At 42.2% G+C, this 23,091-nt stretch overlaps 1 protein-coding gene across 3 annotated transcripts in view; it reads right to left on the bottom strand.

The window, feature by feature from the left end:
• PDIA5 (protein disulfide isomerase family A member 5) overlaps positions 1–23,091 on the bottom strand; it is a 103,127-nt gene that overhangs the window by 1,382 nt on the left and 78,654 nt on the right. For all 3 annotated transcript variants that reach the window (XM_049804079.1, XM_049804076.1, XM_049804077.1), the window contains exons 15-16: positions 11,199–11,269; positions 1,881–2,015 (exon numbers count right to left, since the gene is read on the bottom strand). In XM_049804079.1, coding sequence (XP_049660036.1) covers positions 1,881–2,015; positions 11,199–11,269 — 206 coding nt within the window. The remainder of the gene's footprint in view (positions 1–1,880; positions 2,016–11,198; positions 11,270–23,091) is intronic.

The raw sequence follows: 23,091 nt of genomic DNA, 5'->3' as shown, positions 1-23,091 counted from the left end.
GCAGTTCCCTTGGAGGTGTGGAGGACCCCTTACAGGCTACCTTTGGGGGTCATGCTCTTCCCCATAGCCAGGGTTCCAGTGTGGGGTGGCAAGGAGCTGAGAGCTCCTGCTCTACTGGCCACGGCTCCTGCTGTAGCATGTCGTGTTGCTCCCACAGCAGCTGACATTGCCTCTCTTCTTCCCTGCCCATGTGAAATGATGATACAACTGGTGGATCACACTGAACTAAATGCTCAGGGACGTCTACTGATTTAGTGCCAGAATCAGGAACAGAACACAGGTTCACTGGCTCCCACTGCTCTCTCCTAGGATTTCTGTTGCAAAATAGGAGGCCGTTGGCCTAGGTGGTTCAAAAGGTGTTGTCATGCTGATGAGAAGTCCTTCAACAGCGCAGTCCCTTGTTACTGAAACAGATTTGTGAATAGACCTGGGAACTCCATGGAAGGCACTGTGCTAAGCACTCCCTCCAGCGTTACCACAATAGATTAAAAAAACCTAATTTGACGCTGCACAAGCAGAAGACCATAGGTCCCAGGAGAGGTGGAGGGGGAACACAGTTGCCAGCAGCAGAGAGATTGTGATGTTCCTGTCGGGTAATTTAATTCTACCCAAGAAAGGGTTGGCTGCACATACGGGATTAGTCAGTCCACTTTCCAGCATGGGGATAATCATCTCCCAACTGCTGTGGCCTCAGAGCACTCCTGTCTCGCTAAATTCTTTTTATCAGCCACCACAGCTCCTTCCTTTCATATATCATTCCTATAAGTATGGATTAGAAATACAAAAATTGCAGCTGAAATTTTACTTAATTGTTGGCTACTGCACCCATCTTTACTGTTGAGAAAAGATCCACAATTGGAACTAAACACAGTATCCATAACAACACCTGGAACAGCACCATAAAATGGTCATTACTGGGGTCCTAATGCTGCAGAAAACTGGGAGGCAAAGCCCCGTGAAGACTTCCTTAAGATGCTGACTGACAAAGAACCTCAGAATTTGGCTTTTTTCTTCATGCTTCTCTATAATTTGGTGAGCTGTAATAGCAGCAATAACTTTCAGGCAAGGCTGTTTTATCAAATTCACTGGATGGCTTAAGACCCCAAGTTTTCTTGCAGACCCTAGCTTCTCCAGGCTATCAATCACTGCTGAGGAGTAACCTCCCTCTAGGAGGTTATGACAAAGAACACACACAAATAATTGGATTGCTCCCTTATTTTCAGGCACTTTACAACCACGGAAGGCATTATGCCATTTCTGCCCCTTGTACTCATAGCATATAATTAGCCGGCCACAGCAGGACAAAAGAATGAAACTTCAGCCCATGGGCTAGATGGCACAACTGGTCTTTCCATCCTGAGCTCCAGGAGTGAATCTGATTCAGGGTGAATGAGATATTTAGTTTCCCCCAGTCTCCAAAGGACAGCTTTGTTCCTCCTATAAAACCAATGGTCTGTCACCGTTTGGCAGCCTGGTAGACCTATAACATGTTTGCAGTATATGCACGATCCATATCCAGAACCGATAGGAGTAAGTTCTGTATTTTCTGGCATTTCTGCACCTAGCAGCAATAAACCCTTCACTTTCACTCGGTCCAAATTCACTTGCAGACTTCAGCTTAAAGAGTAAAATATACCACAAAGTATTACCAAAACTCCTTTTTCCTCTTCTCACGTTCCTACAATAGACCAAGTATGTTCCTAATGCAGAGATGTACGGGGTGTGGTACACAATGATTCAGCCATGTAAGACAGTAACAGAAGCAGTTAAACATCCTTTCAGCATGGTAAAAATTTACTCTGCAGTTTTCATTTGCAAGGCAGTACAGGCAGAGGAGACCTTCCTCCCTCTACCAGGTGATGACTCTTGCTTTCACTTACCCCTCTTTCTCCAGTATATTTTTCCACAAATTTCCCATAGTTGTAATAGTTGAAGGTGGGGTAGCCATCAACCCCCTCCTGCTTACACAGGTCGTGATTCTGTCCTTTGGCACAGTCCACTGCAGCGTAGGCGATCTGAAACACAAGAGATCAGCATGAGGCAGAAGACAACAAAGCAAGATTCTACTTCGTGGTTATGCTGCTGCAGCTTAGACTTAACACTAGGAGAGACCCAAGTCTTCTGCCAAAAACGCAATGGCTCAGCTGTGGAGGAAGATCACAGGGTGGTCATCAGGTCAAGGCACACAAATGGAAGAGCAGAAGCCTGCTCCCTCCCAATGAAATGCTGTGCTGCTCACACAGCACCTGGCCTGTGCAGCTGCAAGGTGTGTTCAACTCGGAGCAGAAAATCACCTTCCTAGCCTCCCCATTGAGCACCGCGTTAGACTCCAAACGGGAAATCCAGAGGCTGTGTTAGTAGAACCGAATCTAAGCAAGGCGCTCATCACAGCTCTATCACGCTGCGGTATTTTTCCTGTACTTTGGTTTTAAGTGATGAACAGTGACAGGGTGACTTTAATAATGGTAACGACCCACCTAACCCAACCTCCTTCCTGTGGCATGGCTAATGCTCGGAAAGTTACCTCTTCTGTTCTTGGAGAAACACGGCTGGTCACTTACGCAGGCTATTAATAGACTAATGATTTCTGCCCCAAATAGCTTTTGTAAACTCCATTCAGTTCTCCCAAGGTTAAACAGACATGGCTGAGAGACCAGAGCACTGCCTACCAAGTAACGCACGTAGAGAAGAAGGGTGCTTGCTTGCCATCTCAGCCTGGGTTTATGTTTCCTTTCCTGTCTTTTTTCAGTCTATCCTTCAAGGTAGGGACCACACGTTACATGCAGCCATTAGTGAAGTGGGCTTTAATTCCTTTTGAAGCCTCTAGATGCTACTGTCACACAAACAAACCCCGAGTAGGAAACAGCCTGACGTGCTCTCAGCCTGCTGGCAGCAGAGCAACACCCTCTGTCCCTGCCTGCTTCAGCGCAGGCAGTGCGAGGAAGCGCGACCTCACAGCCCTTCAGCATCAGCTCAGGCTAACCCTAGTTTAGAGCATTTGACATTTGAAACCTGAATCCGTGAAGTACTGAGGAGGGGCTGCATTTCACGTTTCTGATGTTGAAACAAAATACAATTCATAGGCTTCTACTTAAAGCAGCCGAGCCCTCTGCTGTGATTTCACACTGACTGTTCCCGCGAGCGGCAGTTCTGGCTCTGAATGTACACGGCTGCTTACGCAGGCTTGCCTTCACAGCCCCGTTACGTGCCCTGCTGAAGAGCAAGCAGGTTTAAGTACAAGCTATGTAAAAAAACAAAAACAAATTAGGGGAACGATTTTTGCAATTGTGGGTTACAATGTATTACGTGCTAATTTCATAGCAGACACATCTTAACCTGAAATTTCCGTTCCACGAGCCTCCTTCAAACAATCTGATCAAAATACCTTTTGCTTGCATGACTTTAGGGTTGCAGCTGAACTGTTCTTCCATAATTAAAAGATCACTTAATATTCCACAGTGCCCTCCAGTTTCATGGTGACACTGTCAAAACGAGAAAACCTGATCTCATTATCCTAGGAGTAATTAAAGAGATTGGCAAAGCCAACTTCAGTTAATTTGCTTGTTTTGTTTTGGCTTTGAAAGCCTGACAAGACAATACTCAGTAAGATCTCGCTTGGGTCTATCTTCAGATGGAAAGCACTATATAAAGTGAACAGTGTTCTTACCTGAAATATTTGGTTTCTGTTTTCCCATTTAAAACATTAATAAGGCTATTACAGAAACAGGACTCTTGAGACCTGCTAAAACCACGCATGATCACACTTTGGTTTTTTCCCTTTTCGTAAACAGAAAGACTCCTACTCATTCAGGGCCAATTAAAATGAAAGGTTAGGAATAATACACTGCAAAAGAGTTTCATCGAAGTATTTATGCCTTCCTGACCTTAGCAGCCAGCCAAAATTTAGAGCTCTTTTGGCTACTTCTGTGTAAAGGAAAGCTTACAATGGAGACAAACATTTATTTCATGTCACAGTATTAATGTAGAAAGAATACTGGAAGTCCTGGTTCCCTGAAAACAGGAAGAATAAATAAAACCGTTTTTTTTCTCACTGCTCTAAATATCACATGGGGAGAGATTACAGCCAGAAAAAGGGGAAGGTATATCTGCACTCATCCAGATATTAGTAGCTGGTCTGAGGCATGAAACTGTTGTGACTTATGACCCGTCTGTTCTTAAATTGTCTCTTGGAGATAAAGAAAATTAGGTTTTAGTACATTGGAAGAAAGAGGAGCCCTCTTTATCTGTACCTCTCTGGAAACATCTAGACCAGCTTTGGTTGGAGCAAAAAGCCCAATTTCATTTACAAAAGGCTTTTGTGAGAAAGGCCCCCAGTGAGGAGAGAGTGCACTGGAGGAATGCAATGCCATAAGCCACTGTTAACCTTGTTCAGCACATCTTTACTTGTTGCCTCAAAACAGATGACTGATGAACTATGAGGTGGCTTCTGAAAGAAATGCTTAGTAGTCTGCTTGAGATACAGCTCTCCTCTACAGCACATGGAAATCTAAGCTGGTCCATCTGTGCATTTGTTGTGCACTGAAATAATACACAAAGATCCCAGTCTAAGTCTGGCCACAACAGTCACATTAGCCTAATGCTATAGCTAATCTAATAGGTCTAATGGCGAGAGACACGTACATCTGGAGTAGCGTTTGGAGGACATGTCCATGGTCTGTCATTCTCCGAAATGCTCATGATACAAACTCCCACACAGCCCCACGGGCTCACCGCTGCTCCTGCAAACGTCATTTTGAGCTCAGCTCTTCAGAACATACATTCCTGTTGGGTTATTTTTACAGCCAACGAGAGAAGAGAAACAGCAATTTTCAAAAGCCTTGTAACTCATACAGACCTGAGCAAAATTTCATAGAGAGACATCTAATTCCCAAGACTGTATCCAAGGCTGCATTTCAAATGCCTGCTGCCAACAGTAGCTGAGTAAGAGTACTTAGGAGAGCTTGAGTGATTACTTTAGAGTGGAAATGTTAAGGCAGCCTAAATATAGAGGTTGCTACCATCTCTATACACTCATTACCATAGCATCACAGTCCTAATTGTCTTGCCTGTCTCACAGCGGAAGATCAAATATAGCGCACTGCAAGAAAAGTAAAGTAATGCTGAAAAACATTTGTCACAAAACGCACTTCTGGACTGAGGACCAATTCCAATCTCGGTTCTGTCAACTTCAGACAGCTGAACTCTGAGATGTACCAGAATTTCAGCAAACAGCACCAATGACCTTTGCTTCATTCTGTTTGTGTTTTCATGGACTGTGACTATTAAACTCCATTTCTGTTAGAGCAGTCTCCTACGGTAGTTTTCAGTTAGGGAGAATTACTTCATTACTATACTGAAAGGCTGCACATAAAAAGATGCGGCCCACAAAAAGAAATCTTGCTTGAGTCCTGGCCCAAGTGAGCAGTGATACACTGCAGGGAGGTTCTCCTCTCATTTTCAATCTTCTTAGCAACAATCAGTTCTTCTGCATCACTAAAGAAGGAAATTGAGTCAGGAAAAACAACAACCCAACAAACCCTCTACCAAAACGTGGTTAAAGACTTCTGGAGAATATTACTCTCAGAAATTATCTTCATATTCAACTACCAGCAACAAGTTCCATAGAAGTTCACTGGAAAGCATAGGTTAGCAAGACCCATATGCTTTGCCTTGTAAAAACACTAACTTTATTCAACCTGAAATTTCAAACAGATGAAGCATAAGACACCCCTGATATGTATCCAGGAGCCAAGACACTTTGCATCACCTCTCATCATGAGGGAAAAAACCTGTAAAAATCTGTGAGGGGGGTGTCTGTGTGCCTGTGTACACACACACCCCCCCATTATGGAAAAAACAGTGTAACAGGTTTCAAAAGACAAGACTGATTTTATGAAGATTTTGACTGATAGGGCTAAAATTTAATTTCTTGCGCTTTCCTAACTTTCCTCTAACCAGAGGGAAAAAATCCACTGAAAAAAACACTTCAGGAAGAAAAACACCCAAGTGCCATATCTGCAACACGAACAAAACTCCATAGGGTTATGGATTCTCCATAACCCAAAGCTGCGCTGCCTTAGATATTGACAATACACGATTATATACAAGTTCTCTCCCCAGAGGCAATGTCATTCAGGTTTATCGCCGTCCTGTTCAGTAGTTGTAGCAGGAATAAAATAGTTACCAAATGAAAAGATAGTCAGAGACTGTGGACCCCAGAGGAAGTTCCTTGGAGTACATCCAGCTTTCTTAATGTTATTGGTAGTTCCTCACAACTGGTTTGCAGCTTATAAAATTAATAATATCGGGTTAGTATGCATAATGATTATACATAAAAATAATAAAAATTAAAAAATATTACCAGATTAGTATGCATTTCTCCTTTATTCCATAGTCAGTATAGTTTAACATGACTCTACCAACATCTGAGACTGGAAAATACCTTTATCTGAAAAGGGAAGTCCCACAGCAACATTTCATGGTTTTACCAAAGAAGTGGGAGCTTAACTACAGAGTAGCAAACTTAACTCCGCATAGCATTAGAATGTGAGCAATGTACAACCAGCTCTGAAGAGCTACTAAAAAAGGAAATAGAGCATTGCATATTGTTCAGATTAAGTGGTCTGATCACGAATGCCGAGCTGTTGCAAAAATCAGAACTTTTCATTTAAGTGCTTAAATAGAAGTGGAGCTATGCTGAAAATGTGACCATTGATCTCCGTGTGCCTCAACTGTAACAGAAGGATGAAGCCTTATTTTTTTTTACTGCATAAGTGTTAGTGGGAAAAAGGACTTGCGGTATCATCTAATCATACATCAGGAATCACAGTTCCCTTCCAACAGAATTACGAAACAACTTTTTGCTCTAGAGGGATCTTGCAGGCAAAGAACACAATTACATCCAGCGGTTCAAATAGATGTGTAGAAAATTGAAAGTGGGATCCCTTGACCTTCCAGGTAACTCGTCCTTTCTATTCTTAAACCTCTTTCGTTTTAACAGTTCGTCTCCCAGTCACCATATGATGATATAGTAAAAATACCCCCTGCAATCCTAGTTGTTCTCCTGTTAAAATATGTACTGCCACACACTGGTTTATTGATTCAAGGAAATAAATCTCTCCTGGAGCTAATATTGACTTTTGTTATGAAAATGGAAGTGAGTAACTAACTGAATATTGATTTGAGAGAGGAATGATATATGATAAGCTTAAAACAAATTAAAATAAAAGTAAAATTGCAGCATGGAAAAGAATGCTTCCAAGCAACATTTTTAAAGTATAGTCAATTCCTGTCATCAATAGATGACAATTACCTGATTATTAGAAAAAAAAGTCTGTTGTTGCCAGATGTCTTAAAAGCACCTATGAATAAGACAGATGCACATTCTCTATGATTCCTCCACAGGTTTCTATTTATATTACCTGTTCTGGACCTGAACGGCAGTTACGAGCTGGCCTGCTAAAGCCTGTTGCAATTCAGCTACTGTTCTCAATGTGAAAGGCCTTGCAAATCGAAGATTCATTATTATCTGCCCTGATGTGCCATAGCAGCATTACCATAAGCTACAATTCATCAGCTATTCTCAAGGCAGGCCTATTTGCAAAAGGAAGATCCATTAGTAGGCACCATGATGTACAGTGCTAACATCACCATATTTAATGAGTCTAATTAAAAAGAAATTCAACACATGCTTTTTAAGCAAAGGGAGGTCAAATTCTTGGCCAAAGTAAAATATTAATTCATTTGGATAACTCTGTACAGTGATTTGGTTGACATAATGATTTTAAGCCATGGTTCAAACCATGGTTCACCAGTACACACTGGGGACTCACCAGTTTCAGTGCTGTCTTGCAGCTCCCCCGCTAGCACCCCAACTCACCCCATTAGCTGCACCCTTTCCAGCAATCTCGGCCACAGCTGTTTCCATACAAACTCACTAGAACGCAGTTGCAGTGCTCTAATTTAGGTCAGTGCATTTATACAGGAACAGTCTTCTGTGAAAATGGAGAAGATTGGTCAAACAGCAGCCCCTTTGGGGGAGTTCCAGAGATTTGTTACTGAGATGCCTTGAGAAGTCAAGAGCTTTCCTTCAGCAAATCCAAGCTGGAGCATCACAAATCAGTTCCTTCAAGCTGAACTTCAGGATCAGCCAAAAGGCAAAATGCAGATTTTTTGGAGATTTAACTCGTGCCCTTTCAAGAGTCTCTGGAGTAGTTAGTGAATATGCCTTCCTGCTCTTCAATCTGTTCAGCAAAGTGACAATCCTCACATTTGCATTTTCTGACGTACACTGGTCATTGCCAAAACTCGAGCTGCGGAGCACAGGCCAAAGGCTTTCCCCTGGCAGCTGTACGTAAAAACCACAGCACCCCAAGGCAAGAATGCTCCAGATGGCTTTTTTTTTCTTTCTCTCTCTTTTTAAATAACTGAAAGCAATATGGTAACTGCTTCACTGGACTAGCCTCTCCACTGATCTGGCCCTACTGGCACTGAATTTCTCCAGGTACATGGAAAGATGCAGAGGCTCTGGTTTTTGGGTTACACCCAGAGCCATGTTTTGCAATAGCCACACAACTGCCCTAAGCAGGCGAGCAGGCTCAGTATTTCTGCTAAAACCACTAGCAGTGATGTGGCCAACAAGAAGTGACATTTGGGGCCAATGTTCTGAGCACTGCGTTTTTAAACTCCAACTCCAGCAGTGCAGATGATGAAAAAGTACACAGCATTACACACAGCCCCAGGGGAGGGGGGGCTTCTGCGCCAAAACCACCTCCTTACAGTGAATCTGCAGAGCCAAAGACATGTATTTAACAGCTTCAAGCTCTGCTCATCTTCAAAATTCCAATGTAAAGATTCAAAGTCTCCCAAAGGATACCTTTTAAGATACCATTTATAACCAATTCAAGGCTGGAATGTTTTTGATTGTTCTTTGGCTTCTGCAGAATTAAATGTTTAATTAAAGGACCACCCCTGTTGAAAAGAAGATACAGTTTAAATGCTACCATACTCTGTTGAAGTAAAAAACCTTTCTCCAGGGGACAGAAAAAAAAAAAAAAGACGACACTACTACAGACTAAAAATGAAAATTAGTAATCTCTCCCTGTTTTTGAAAGAAGAAATACTTCTTCCCTCTTAAGCAGTAATTTTACAGAAGTTTGAAACCCTACAGAACTATGAATTAGCCAAAGTTTGAAGGCTCAGCTCAGTCTGAAACATGGGAATATGCCCAGTGCTGCTTGCGGGAACAGCCATGTGCCCTTCTGAAGTCTTAAACAGGTTTATTTTCTTTTCCACAAGGGCACAACTGGCAGCAAGAAGCACCTTGGCAGGTTATGGCTGTACACAATTAAATAGGGCTTCCCAGATAATCAATCCCTGGCACTTTCATAAGTCACTGGGGTGGAATAACATCATTTTCCCTAACTGCATACACCTCTTTGAAACTGTACCAGCCTAAATATTCCCTACTGGCTCTCCTGTTCCAACTCATTACATTTTATACCTCCCCACTTCAGCCTTAAACTGAAGTCAAGAGTTGCAACCGTCAATCTCTGCTCTGCTCTCAGAGTCCTTTCATAACCTGCAGTCTGAACCGAAAGCTTCACAAGCCTTCATTTACCACCACCACCATGTCCAATAAACTGCACCATGATTCAGATTGCTTGTTAATACATCCTGGGGCTCCAATAAGCAAGTTTCACATTGTTTGGTACATTTCCTTCACCTCCTCTGACTGAAATTTTAATGAGTTTAGGAGAGAGAGGCTTCATTGGGAACTACCAGAGAAGTGGGAAAACAAGGATACTTTCTCCAAGATCTTGGAAGCAAACAAGTAACCAAAAGGCATCTAAGCACACAAATTTACAGCAGTAAGAGAACTGAAAGCTGCATGCCTCTAAATCTTCTGTGTGCCAGAGGGCATAAGTGATGGACTTCTAATTTTATGCAGTCAGTGATATAAGACTGATTTGTTTCTTGCCAATCTGATGCATCTTCTGTGAGTTACAGAAAAGAGGAGAGGAAGAGAAAAAAAACCATGACAGAAATTCTTCTGTTATGGTAGTAGGCAGATTAATAGGGATATAACTGTTACAAAATTACCTCTTCATTTAGAATATAATATAGAATAGACTATTTCAGTTGGAAGGACCTACAATGATCATCTAGTCCAACTGCCTCACCAATTCAGGGCTGACCAAAAGTTAAAGCATGTTATTAAGGGCAAATGCCTCTTAAACATTGACAGGCTTGGGGCATCGACCACCTCTCTAGGAAGCCTGTTCCAGTGTTTGACCACCTTCTCAGTAAAGAAATGCTTCCTAATGTCCAGCCTAAACCTCCCCTGGCACAGCTTTGAACCATTCCCACGCGTCCTATCACCGGATACCAGAGAGAAGACATCAGCACCTCCCTCTTTGCTTTCCCTCCTTAGGGAGCTGTGGAGAGCAATTTCCATATTAAATTGCCAAATCTTTTCCATGCCACACCTAAATACAAAGCAATTGTGAAGTTGGAACAAAATCGGAGCTCAGAATGAAATACGGTTCATGCAAAGATAATAAGCAGGTTTCTAGCTAGTTGTCTGGTTAAATCCAGTGGCTCAGATGGTTGGGGTTTTTTTAATCCCAGATATGCACACACTCAATTAAAATGGTTCAGCTGATGCAAGGATATTAACTGGTGTGCTTCAGCCACCAGACGTATTTTCAAGGGAAAAGCACAAGGGTCCTAGAATGGCCTGGCATCCTGGACTCAAGTCAGCCAACTTACAGAAATATATTATATTTATGCTATGCAAGCAAAGATTAGTTATATAATTGAGGTCTTCAAGACTGTCACACAACTTGTGGTTTCTCCACATGCACCCCAACGACTGACAAAAGTTGAAGGGGAATGGAGATGAGGCAAATTATCTTTTATTAATCTTCAAATGAGAAAGAATGTGTTTTGCTTCATAGAAAAGAACTCTTACCCAAAGAATTAAACAGAAAAGACAAAACATTAAGGAAAACAGAATAGCTTAAAAGTGTAACTCAGTTTGACCAAAAAAGATACAACCCCTCCGATGCAGACACTTTCTATTAGTGTAACAGCAATTTTATCTATAAGCCTACCACCTTCTCAATAAGGAAAGCCTATAAAGTACAAATGGTGGAAAACATCCTTAAATATTTTGGAAATAATTAACAGCAAGTTACCTTTCGATCTTCTTTAAAGACTTCGGCAGCAGTTGTAAAATGCGGAATGGCATTTTTGCAGTGGGGACACCCTGTTTGATACAGGAAGAAAAAACCAGCATAAACATTAGTTGTAAATAAGATACTGGGACAAACTCAAGACACAAGGTGAATTAGTGGAAAATTTGTATTAAAAATAATTCTAGACAAGAGCTCTCCAGTTCTGGGAAGAGCGGGACAAGACATCTGTAGATCATGCGTCAGCTACATGAACTTAGGCGCGTGTTTAAAATCCTTCTGACTTCAGGCAGTTGAAGCGTATACTTACAGTTACATGACATCCCATATAGAGACCATGATGCACAGGGCTTTTCTCTATCGCCAGTGCCTTAAGATCATTTTAAGATCACTAGCCACAAAAAGACAAACTATTTCCCTGCTGCTGTACCTCCTCATGGGTATTACCACATAGGTTACTACCGCTGTTGCCACAGATACCAGCTACATTTGGACATGGGAATAAAGACAGCGCAGTTGTGACTAGGAGGAGGTTGGAAGTTGGAAAGGAAGTCGCCAGGAGCTTTTAGAAGTGTTTGAGAACTGCCTGTGTTAGAGCCAAGCCATCGGGAACACAAGGGAGGGGAAGAGAAGCAAGTCCAACAGGATACACATCTTTTACGTAGGGAGAGCAGAGGTCCAGTCCCAGGTTGGGATGACTGCTGCTGGCCTTCCTGGAGACCTTCCTCCTGTTCACCACAAACAGGCAACCCCAGAAGAGTTTTACGGACACAGCACACTAGAACGCCACAGCTTTGTGTGTTTGATGGGCCGATACTTGTTTGTACTACCACAGCATTGAACAAAAGGCCAGTTCATCCCTTGCTTGCACTTGCGTACACTAAAGTTACTCAAACATTTCAGAAGCAGCCACAGAAAGGGAACAAGAACTGCTCTCTTGACTCAAGATTCAGATGTGAGTGCTCTTAATGCAGAAGCAATGTTTACTGTCTATGATTAATCTAAGCTACTCTCAAAATATCAATACTAAATAAGGCTTTGAAAAGGAAAATACCTGCATATGTGTAACAAATTACTTTTTTCAAACACAGCATAAGAGTTTGTTCCCAAGCAAAGACTCAGGATGCTATTCTTTGCTTAGCTGAAGGGAAAAAAGTAATGGACACACTTCTGTCAAGCCTGTATGACGCCAGCAAAGGCAAAAGAGTTCATCCTGCTATTATTTCTAGATAGGAACAGAACAGAGCACAGACGAGTTGCTCACAAGCTCTAGTTACAGCTTCTGCTACTGTTGTTTACCAGTATTTCACAATTATGAACAAGTGGCTGTGTTACTTTTAAGTCAGTACTGAACAAATGCCCTCTTAGGAAGCCTGCAGCCACCCTCTCAAACTGTACTCACCCTTTTGGCTGACAAGAAAAACAGTATCTGTGAATAAACACTACACACCTCTTTCCACAAAGGAAAGGCTGCACACCCCTTTCATCTTCACCAAAATGCAATTTCATTGCTTACATGCACTGCTTTGAATTTTAAGAGTATTTTTTTCTTCAGAATAGGATTTTCAAAGCACTGCAATGACACACATGTGCATAAATACACTGAGAGTCTACGCAGCAACTAAGAATACCAGAAAGTCAAGGGGACATATCCTGGGAAACTGAGGCACTTCTGCAAATCCATATTAATGGCTTCAAACTCCTTATGCAGCATAATGGCAGTCTATCCTGATGACAGCTGTGTTTCAGTAGGGAGAAAGTGCAGGTCCTCTACGGCTTCCAAACTGTTAACACTGTTGAGTCATTCGGCATTTGTCTGGGAGAAAATGGTCAAGAAAGAAAAGGAGGAGGAGGAGGAAGAAAAGAAGAAGGAGAAGGAGGAGGTGGAGGAGACTAGGGTTCCAGGCTGCTCCCACGTCCATCAGTCTACTTCGGTGACCCATTTTCTCTCTCACCACTTGCCTGTCCTATCTCCCGATACTGAAAAGCTTTCGGGTCAAGCCTGCCTCTCAACACATCTTGGATAATTTCCTGTACTGTGGGGTGACTGCCTTGGTTGACTTATTAACACTGCTCTACACAAATACATCAGAACTGGTGACAACATCTAAAAAGAATTCCAGGGACAAAAAACCGAGAAAGATCAGGCACCCCTAAAGCAAGAACACTTGTTCTAGTCTACATGCTTACATGCTGTAGTTTACTGGAAAACACTTCCAACTGTTACAATAAACCATAAAGGTTCCTAAAAACTTAAACCTTTCAGGTTCCCCTTTCTACTTTTGATCCTGAGCTTGAAATGTAGATTTCACCAAACAGCAACTTCAAACCCTCAATAAAAGATATTTCAAGAGAAACACAAGACTTCATGTCTTCTTATTCCCCTCTAACACCTTTATGATACATCAGTTGATGTTCTTCCCATCTTGCGGGTGCTGGTTCTACAGAGAATGGAGTATTTGATAAAGCCTCCCTCTAAGCCCCCACTAAAGTTGCAGCACATAAGAGCTCTCTATAAGTCATGCTTTTCAAGAAAACCAGAATGTGATTCAACAAATAACAAGCATATTCTTTCAGACAGAAAAGTCCTATAGCTATTAAAAATGCAATCTGCCATTTTACAGGGGCCAACAGATAACTGGTAAGAAAACAGCCCAAGTGGCTGTTCAGCTGGTGACTGCTCAGAGAAGCATCAGCAGCTGCTTAAAGTCCCTTCCACCCTAGTGAGTCACCACTGCACATGCTGCTGCACGGTGTTCAACAGGTGGCATCAAGAAGAGCTTTGAGCGTGGTTCTCAGCAAAGATGCCCATCTTGTAAGGCCAAAAGGAAGCGTCTGATTATCTAGACTGTTACGGCATTTTGGAAAAGGCAGGCAAAACCAAATATGGTTTGAGGTTGTGGTCAACACCACCACACAGAGGAAAGGCGCGCCATGTAATTCAAAACAACTGATAAAGGAACCTATGCTCACAGCTTTTGTTTCCTCTTCTCTCTGATCTTCTCATCTTCCCACTCTAATACCAAATAATAAAAAGTTACCTTCATTTACCGATGTGAAGCTCCATCCCTCCTCCCCTCACTTCTCTCTTGGCCCAACATCCTTTCTTTACTGCACTATGCTTGCAAAACTAAAACACAACCATATGGCTTTTGGCACAGCTGACTCAAAGTCCAGTAGGCATTTTGTTAGCCTTGGACATCCATCCATGGAACAGATGTGAATGCTATGCTGAATTCCCAAGGAGTTTCAAGGAGTCACCAAAAAAGGGGGAAGGAGCACATCATATGGAATAGCAGAACTTCATCTGTTACAACTTAGAAGGATTGCCAAATGCAGCAAACACTTGGAAGTCACCCAACCCAGTCATTCTATTTAAAGCACACATGCCAAAAAAAATAAAAGCAGAGGTTGATGTCTTCATTTTGACAGACGGAAAACTTGTTCTCCCCATTCCCTCTTCACACCCACTATCACACGTTTATTTTAAGTGTTAACACTATCTTCCAGATTTGAAGTGCAAAGAAAGGAAATGTACTGAGCACTGTACATGAAGATAGGAAGTGTGCAGGCTTCTTACAAAGGATTTTCCAGATGGGCTGCAATGGAAAGAGATTAAACTGGTGCCATCTGAAGGTGTGGGTAAGGTGTCAAGAATCAAAATGTCCTGCCCCTTCTCACCAGTATTTATAAGACAGTAAGTTACTACGGACTAAAGAAGTGGGAAGATTCATTCCATTTCATTTTAGTTGAATAATTTGGGTGCTATGGTAGGCACACAGGCTTTCTACAAGGCCAAGAGGTGGACTTTCAATTGAGCAGCATTGGAAGTAGCACTTCTGGGAGCAGAGCCTTCTAACATAGGTCCAGGGCTTTGCTTTACCAATTTTCTTCCTTTGCTTTTACATCATTGTCAAATTTGATCTCGACAGGGTTAACAGCAGATGTGAACTGAACAGTAATTTCCTGTGCCTGACTTGAGAAATCTGAAAGAAATCTGCTCCTGGAACATCCAGCCTTTCCACAGGACCTCAGCACTGGCACTCAAAACCTCTAATCACTTCTGCAAATCTTGAGCTAACTTAATTTCCTAATGCAGAAACACACTTGCATCGCCTGGCAGGGAAGCAAGAGAGCTTGACATCTAATGCACATGCAGTAGCATGTGTTAAGGCCATTCTCTGTTCCCAAACAGCAAACGATACAGCTTTATTACATCTCTGGCCAGATGTTCTCACCTCTCTGTCCTCAAAACTTTGCATTTTAGAAGCCCCCCCCAACATGCAGTCCATGGTGGTATCTGCTCTACCTGACCACTGAAGCCTGCCAGCAGATGAGGGCTGCCTGCTTAAACCACAGGTCTGTGGATCCATATGAGAACACCTACAATGAAGGGGTTCCAATTTCTCTTTGCCTTCACACTACAAATTTAAAATTTTACATGAACTCAGTATTTTCTACAGGTTTTTTTTTCACCATTCATGCTGTGAAGTTGGTAAGGGCTGGGAAGGCACACTGCAGCACAGTCACAGTGGGCACCATCACATTCCTCACCCTAAAACCCAAGCAGTTCTCAACTGATCCAGTACATGAAAAATATGGTTTCTGTGGGTAAAAATTCAAGAGGAATGGCTGATGAACAGCAGACAAAGGAAACCAAGTAGGCAAGCAAGCAGGCTTGATTCAGACCCATTATCACTGACGGGGAGAGGGAGTCAGATTAAATCTCCTCTAATTAGAGAGACATTTAAATGAAAGCTAGTGGGTCTTTTGAGAGATGAAGTGATGGAAAATATATATTGCCCAGCTTATTTTCTGTGGACTGAATTTACTGACAGCAGGAGCAACCGCACAGTACAGGATCTCCCCTGGGTGTCTTTGAGGAAAGAACCAATGAGTCAGCGTTGATTTGGGCACAGAAAGGTGTTGGAGAGGCCAGCGTGGAAGCTGGCTTCCTTCTCACAGAAAGACTGGTTTGAGGACTCTGAAGAAATAAAGAACTGTAGGATTGAGCTGGATGTGGTTTCATGCATGATGCTACAAAACATTTGTATACATGATGTAAAAGAAAGGTATCGCATGGGGAAATAGGAAAAGTTACTAAATGCTCACATCACCTTACAAACTTTTTTTTTTTTTTTTTTAAACAAAAAGCAGACTGAGGAAAAAACGATACAAACCCATTTGTCAGGTAAGGTAAGAAAGACACAAAACTGATACTAAAAACCAAGTACACATTGCCCCAAACATAAGAGTAATCAAGCACGTGTTGTGGTAGCAATTCAATAAATCCACAGAAATGATATCCTGTATTCAGAATTGTAAACATTTCCCATAATTGCAGGGTCCCATGGGATGCAGAAGGAATGCAAAGAGGATTTCAAAGCAATAGAACAATCAAGTGAATAACCTACATATCTTTATTACGTTCAAAATGGAGAATTTTTCATTGGACAGGGTTTCTTTTTTTAACCAAGTGCATTGTTTAGAGATGACAGCAAGTCAAAAGAAGAACTTAGAGGTTCTTAAAACTTCAATGTACAAAAGTATTAGGACCAGATTGCAATTATAAAGATGTCTCCAGAGTAGTGCATGAAACAGATGCACCCTGTTGGACAATACATTTAAAATAAAATTGTTTGAAATTTTCAAATTGCCTAAAGTAATCAAGTTCTCTTTCCAAAAAACACAGGTTTCTACTTGCTTAAATATGAAAAATGTCCTTTAAGTTACTTCATGCATTGTTTAATTTGAAACTACAAAGCCCAGTGATATAATATAACCTCTCTACAGCTGAACAGTACAAGGTTAATTCAGTTTCCTTAGAAGAGTGGAAGCTGTATTAGCATAGCACATAGAAGAAAGGTGAAGCTGTTTTTAATGAATATAAATCAAAAGCTAACAATTTGTACAAAATAGATAAAGGAAGCAAATGGACATCAAAGCAGTAACTACAGTCAGCAGAGGTAATAATGATATTTTAAGTATATAAGGGGCTTTAAATGTATTAGAAGCAAAAGAAATCCAAACAATACTAGCAATATAGCTTTGAAGGAAAATGATGGAGTTGTCAAAAGGAACTTCAGTGAATATATAAATGAAAATATTAAGTAGGTGTGGAGAGGGCCTCTATGCCTGGCACTTCCAAAATGCTGTTTGCAGTTCTGGGTCCACAAATCAAGAATGAGTTCAAACCGGAGGGGGCTCAGAAAACCCATAAGAAAAATAACAGGACTGGAAGGTGCATTTGGTGGCAAAGGGAGTCAGGAAGCTCAGTGCGTCAATAGCTTAAATCCAAAGATTAAGAAGTGATAGAAATCAAAAAAAGCCAGTCTAGTTTTCATTATGACGAGCTATTCAAGCTGGGTGCCAAAGGCTAAGTAACCTCCAGAGCTGGCTGCGTGCTGAAGCTAGTCATATTCAGACAGGAAATTCACATTCCCAATCGCTAGTGATTTCTAGTCTGAAATGAAATGGTTTTCTAAAAAAGTTGCTTTCATGCAGTGGTTCTCCACCTGATCAGACTGCAGCCAGTCCCTGACTCGCATCGCTGAGCTGAAACTGCTACAGAGATGATATGGTTTTGCTGTCCTTGTATCACCGCCTTCCGAGCGGCCGGGAGGTGCGGCGTGCCAGCACTGCCCCACAGGTCAGGTGCGGATGACAGCCCCTGCTGACCCTAACCTGAACATCCCAACTAAAATGACTCTACACCAGTGCAGATCAGGCATTTTGACTTCAGAAAGCACTGCCTTATACTTCTTGCCCACCATTAATACATAACGATGTATATAACCCCACCCATGTTGTTTCTGTGTGTGCTTTTAGCACCTTGTACATAATAAAATCTCATAAGTAAAGTAACAAAGTGGTGTGCATATATTTTACATGAGATTTTTCAAAGAGATAGTTTAAACATGCATACATTTTAATGTTGTAGACTGTTTCCATATCAGATACACTAACTTAAACTGTCAGTATTTTCATAGCAAAGTCCTGGCCAACTCCTTAGAGGAGATCTGAAAGCCCAGTGATTTGCGAGACCGTGGCATTTGTGCTGTCTGTGCTCTATCCTCAGCATGAGGAAGGGCTCTGCTCCCCCTTCAGCACTCAGCTTCCTTTAGTACTTCTCAATGGGTATCCGCAAATGCTTTAACTATTATCAATTAATTACGCTTCAAATTGCCCCTAAGAGAGACAGATGTGATTATTCCCCTCTGTCATTACACCCAAGGTTAAATGGAGTCAGGAAGAGGTTAAGTGACTCTCAGGGTTCACAGTTCTGCTTGACAGGGAGAGGGCTGTAAGGTGCTGACTCCATTCATTCAACTGCAAAACCATTGCGGCCTCAGAGGGCTTAGCACGTGGCAGGATGTTGCCCTCAGCATGCAAAGTGAAGAGCAGGGAATGACTTTCCGATTCTCCCATCTCTGCTTGAAATCATCACTGTCTAAATAACAGGGGCAGATACTGCCCTCCGTTATTGGTTTTTAAATGACTGCAATTCTAAGCAAGTGAAAGCAGCACATTGCACAGCTATCAAAGCAAACCCCGGAGCTTGTAGACCACAGAGTAAAGCAAAGCCTGTTTCCACTTCAAGAGTTCCAAGTGATTAACTAGAATTAAAACAAGAATATTACTTGGTCAATCAAGGCAAGACAGGCCACAGACAGTAATTGCACAGATAAGAGCTATAAATGGGTATACTGCTTAAACCAACGCAGTTCGTGACGCTACAGAAGTTGCTGAATCCACAGGCAGATTTGAGAAAGGCATTTGGGGATGTTACTGAAAGGTTAATTCGCTTTTGTTCTACCAGTAGAGAATTGGAGGGCCTTTTAATTGAATATCTGGAACCAAAGCTCATTTTATGACATGACCTGACACATAGCATAATCATATTTCCAAGACACGAGATAATAGTAATTGAAAGAAGGGGGATTTGTCCTTTGATTTGAAAAAGGTCATGAGGTTTTCAGTTAAGCATCAGGTCAACCAGGGCTTGCCTTGCTACTTGTAACAACAACAGGCAACCTACTACCAATTTCACAGCCTGCTGTTGCATTTTGTTGCGCTTTATTCCAAGCCATCTGAACTCTTATTCTGTAGCACTTCAGGGGTATACAGAGGAGATGAGGGATACAAAACCCAAATCTTTTGAAACCACAGCCTTAGACATGAACAATTGCAATAGCAGCAACAGAGTCATCACAATAAAGTCATCAGAACAGGCCAAATTGCAAAGGTGAGAAGAGGAGAAAGACTCAGTGCAGAACTCCTGGACTGTTTTATCCACTACAAAAGGCAAGGATATGACCAACTGCAGTGAACTACAAATTACATGACAGCACTGAGCATTCGGCAACAAGCAATCCTTTAAGATGGAAAGCTGTACAGCAAGCCATCTCTGGACAGAAAGGGTTAAAGAGCAATAGTTACATCCAGAACAAAACTTAAGTGTCAGTTCCAGCAGACCTGGATTTTTCAGATAAACCGTGTCACTGGCCCATGTGGCACAAACGAAGCTGGTAACAGCAGTTAACCAAGTCAGCATCAGCCTTGGTTAACGGCAAACATAATCAAACAGCAAACAAAATCATTTTGCCATCTAACACACCAGCAGATGCAAGTGGTAATCAGAAGATAAACTGCTCTGAGTTAGCAGAGGTCCAGCAGGGCATTGGGGGAGGCACCATTGAATTACACCTGTGTTAAGTGAGGCTCAAAAGCAGCCCCTGTTACGATAATGTTGCATCACCAGAAAGAGCATCTGTCTTATTGGAAATGGGGTTGATGACAGTGCATAAGGGTGGGTGGCATATTCATAGTCAAATGTCTCCTAATGTACCCCACACAGACTTTACGTGACATTGCACCAACACAGCTGTGTGTCTGCGAGGAGAGAATTTCACGGGGCAAGGGCAGGCACTGCTCCCTCCCCTTCCACTTCTCACAAGCCTGAACTGGTTATGTACAGGTAATATTCTTCGCACCAATTCAAGCAGCTGTAACATTTTAGGGTTACAACAGATTTAAAGCGTGGAATTTGTTTTACAAAACAAGAGGAGCTGGATCACCCTGACAAATTCTAGTTTAATGCCACAGCTCCACAACAGCCAACTCTGAGCACCTCCATCATGGCTACCTGCAGTCCTGTGAAGTGCCTCAACTTCTAAGTTGAAAGCAGTTAAACCTGTTCTCTCAGTGCTAATTAATATCCTCGACACAAACACTGGGGCTAAGAGCAGTTCTGCCAGCCTGATTGCAGAGACCACTCTATAAATTCATCCTTTATCAAACCCAGCCTGTTAATGGGCTCTGTGGCATCAGCACTATTTACACCGACAGGAATGCATCTCGCTAATGCAAGCCTGTAGCAAGAGCACCACTAATGCAGGAGAGAAACCAGTTAGTGGCAGAGCTAACATATCAAAATTCTGCAGTGCCAGCCCACGCAGGATTTAAAGCCTCATTATCAGAGGGTCCAGACCTCGCTTCTGCCTCAGTCAACAACCAGAAAATCCTTCCTGCAAGGGTTTTTGCCTAGAAACGGATTCTTTCTGTTCAGCATGTTTTTAATAATTTTTTGATAGCTTAAGCTTCATTTACAAACACGCACATTTTGTTCAGGCTCTTTGATACAGCCTCCTAATGAAAACTTAACAAGATGTGCTTCCAAGCGATGGAAAACCTCTTGGTGGGAGCCAATCCGAGGCCATCATGGGACACTGAATTAATCTGTGCTGCTGCTTTGCTCGGTGCATCTGGACCCATTAACTCAACTGTTGAGTATTTTAGCCCCCTCTGTGCATCCTTCATACAGAACTATACCACACAGGTCTGCTCAGCACTGAGACTGAGAGTGGTCATCTCATGCCCAGTGGCCACTGGCTGAAGCCTCACAGTCAAAATTGCCGTGTTTTGTTACAGCAGTCCCGCTTAGCCAGAACATTGCATTTTCCCACCGAACCTTCCTATGCAAAGGCTGAGATAACGATGCAACCAGCTTTGTCCCAGCTTACTTAAAAAAATGAGACAGAAGGAAAGGAAACATTACCACTTTAAGAGCAGCTTTTTGATGACAGCCTGGGTCCCACAGGCAAGCTAGCAGGCCTAGATGAGCATACTGGCCCTCCTGGCTGTTAGCGTCAATAGCCAAAACACAGTCTGCACCCACCCTGCACACAGTGCAACCCACTCTGGCAAGGACTTTCAACTAAGTGCTTTTTTGTCATTGTATATTCCTCAATGCGTGACTTGGACAGAAGAAACTGGGCAGTTTTTATTGTGAAAAGACAGAGAAGGAGCATACCAGGATATGGAATGATTAATATTTTGAACAAAGCCTGTGGGTAAAATTAATGCAAGTTTGCTTTAGCTCTCAGCATTTTCTGCACTGCTGATGAGACACACAGGGATGGGCAGGACTGATTTAGTCAGAACTGAAAAAACGTGATCCCTGTCTGATTTCTTACTGCTGAAGAAACCCCTATCTGATTTCTTACTGATGGCCAGGAGATGACCCATCAGACAGCAATGATATCAAGATTCCTGCTTGACTTGGAAGCCAAAGAATTCTCTTTGTTTTGTATCAGAACAATATCCAGGTACCATCTCCCACTAACATTTTAGAACAACACAGAGCTTTTTAACGGCTCAAACACCATCCCGAAGTCCTCTGTGATTTTATCAGGCGCAGCAGATTAAGCACCCCCATTTCACTTCTACCAGGTCTGAAAGAAAAACCCTACAAAAAATTTAAGTGAAGAGCTAAGGAGGCTGATGTCTCTTAATTGCACATCCTCTCATCGCAGTACAGCCACTTACTCAATACAAAAATACCTCATTAAAATCATCCTCAGTTTGTTTTATTTCTGGGTGTTCTTTGGGTAACCCCTGTGGGTCAGGCTTCACCAGAAAATAACCTCTTCCAGCTGACAAAAATAATTTCCAGCAAAGTGAAAGTTTCACTGCTGAACAGAGAACCGGAAATCAGCTCCCAGCAAAGTATTTATTAAAAATACCCATTCTGCAAACCCTGTTGAGTCCCACAAATTGAAGCCATTTGGCAAGTTAATAACATTGGCAGCTGCCACCCTTACGAACCATTAAAAGGGAGCATTTTCCCCCTATTATTTCTCATTGCCACTGAAAGTATTTTCTAAGAACACTTATTACCTGTGTTTTTACAAAAGCAGGAACTGAATGAATGTGCTCAGTGCCGAGCCCTTCCAGTAAAAGTGACTGACCTAAAAAGCAAATGCCCCCGCCCCCCGTTATTTGGGCCTGTTAATGACTGGTCTATTATATATAATTCCTGTTTCTGGCGCAGTTGATTCATCTGTAGTCTCTTTGCAGGCAGCAATCTCGATGAAAAAATGATACAAATGTGTTTTCATGTGTTGGTCTCATTCTTATGAGCCACAAGTGGATAGCTGCTGTTTCTATGCAAGAATTAGTAGGGGCTGTTATTAAGCCTCTCCTTTTATAAGAAAACCAGAACTCGATGGGAAGGGTAAAATAACCCAAAACCCAAACCAAAACCAACAAAACAAAAACAACCGCCAAAGCAGAACAAAAAACCACTGTGTATTACAAACTCCAGTGTTACTATTCTTAGAAACACAGCATTGCTGTGGTTGGAAGGCACTTCTGGAGATCATCTGCTCCAAGTCTCCTGCTCAAAACCAGGTCAATTCAAGCAGGTTGCCCAGCACTGCGTCCAGTTAGGTTTTTAGTATCTCCAAGGATGGAGACTCCACACCCTCTCTGGTTAACCTGTTCCAGTGTTCAACCAGCCCCACAGTAAAAAAACCCTCTTCTGTTTAAGAGGGTTAAACAGAACCTGCGTTTCAATTTGTGCCCATTGCCTCTTGTCCTGTCCCAGGGCACTGCA

Source organism: Accipiter gentilis, chromosome 1, assembly GCF_929443795.1.
Source record: "Accipiter gentilis chromosome 1, bAccGen1.1, whole genome shotgun sequence".
Lineage (NCBI taxonomy): Eukaryota > Metazoa > Chordata > Aves > Accipitriformes > Accipitridae > Astur > Astur gentilis.
Note: the sequence above shows the minus strand (reverse complement) of the source record. Positions and strands in the feature narration are given on the sequence as shown.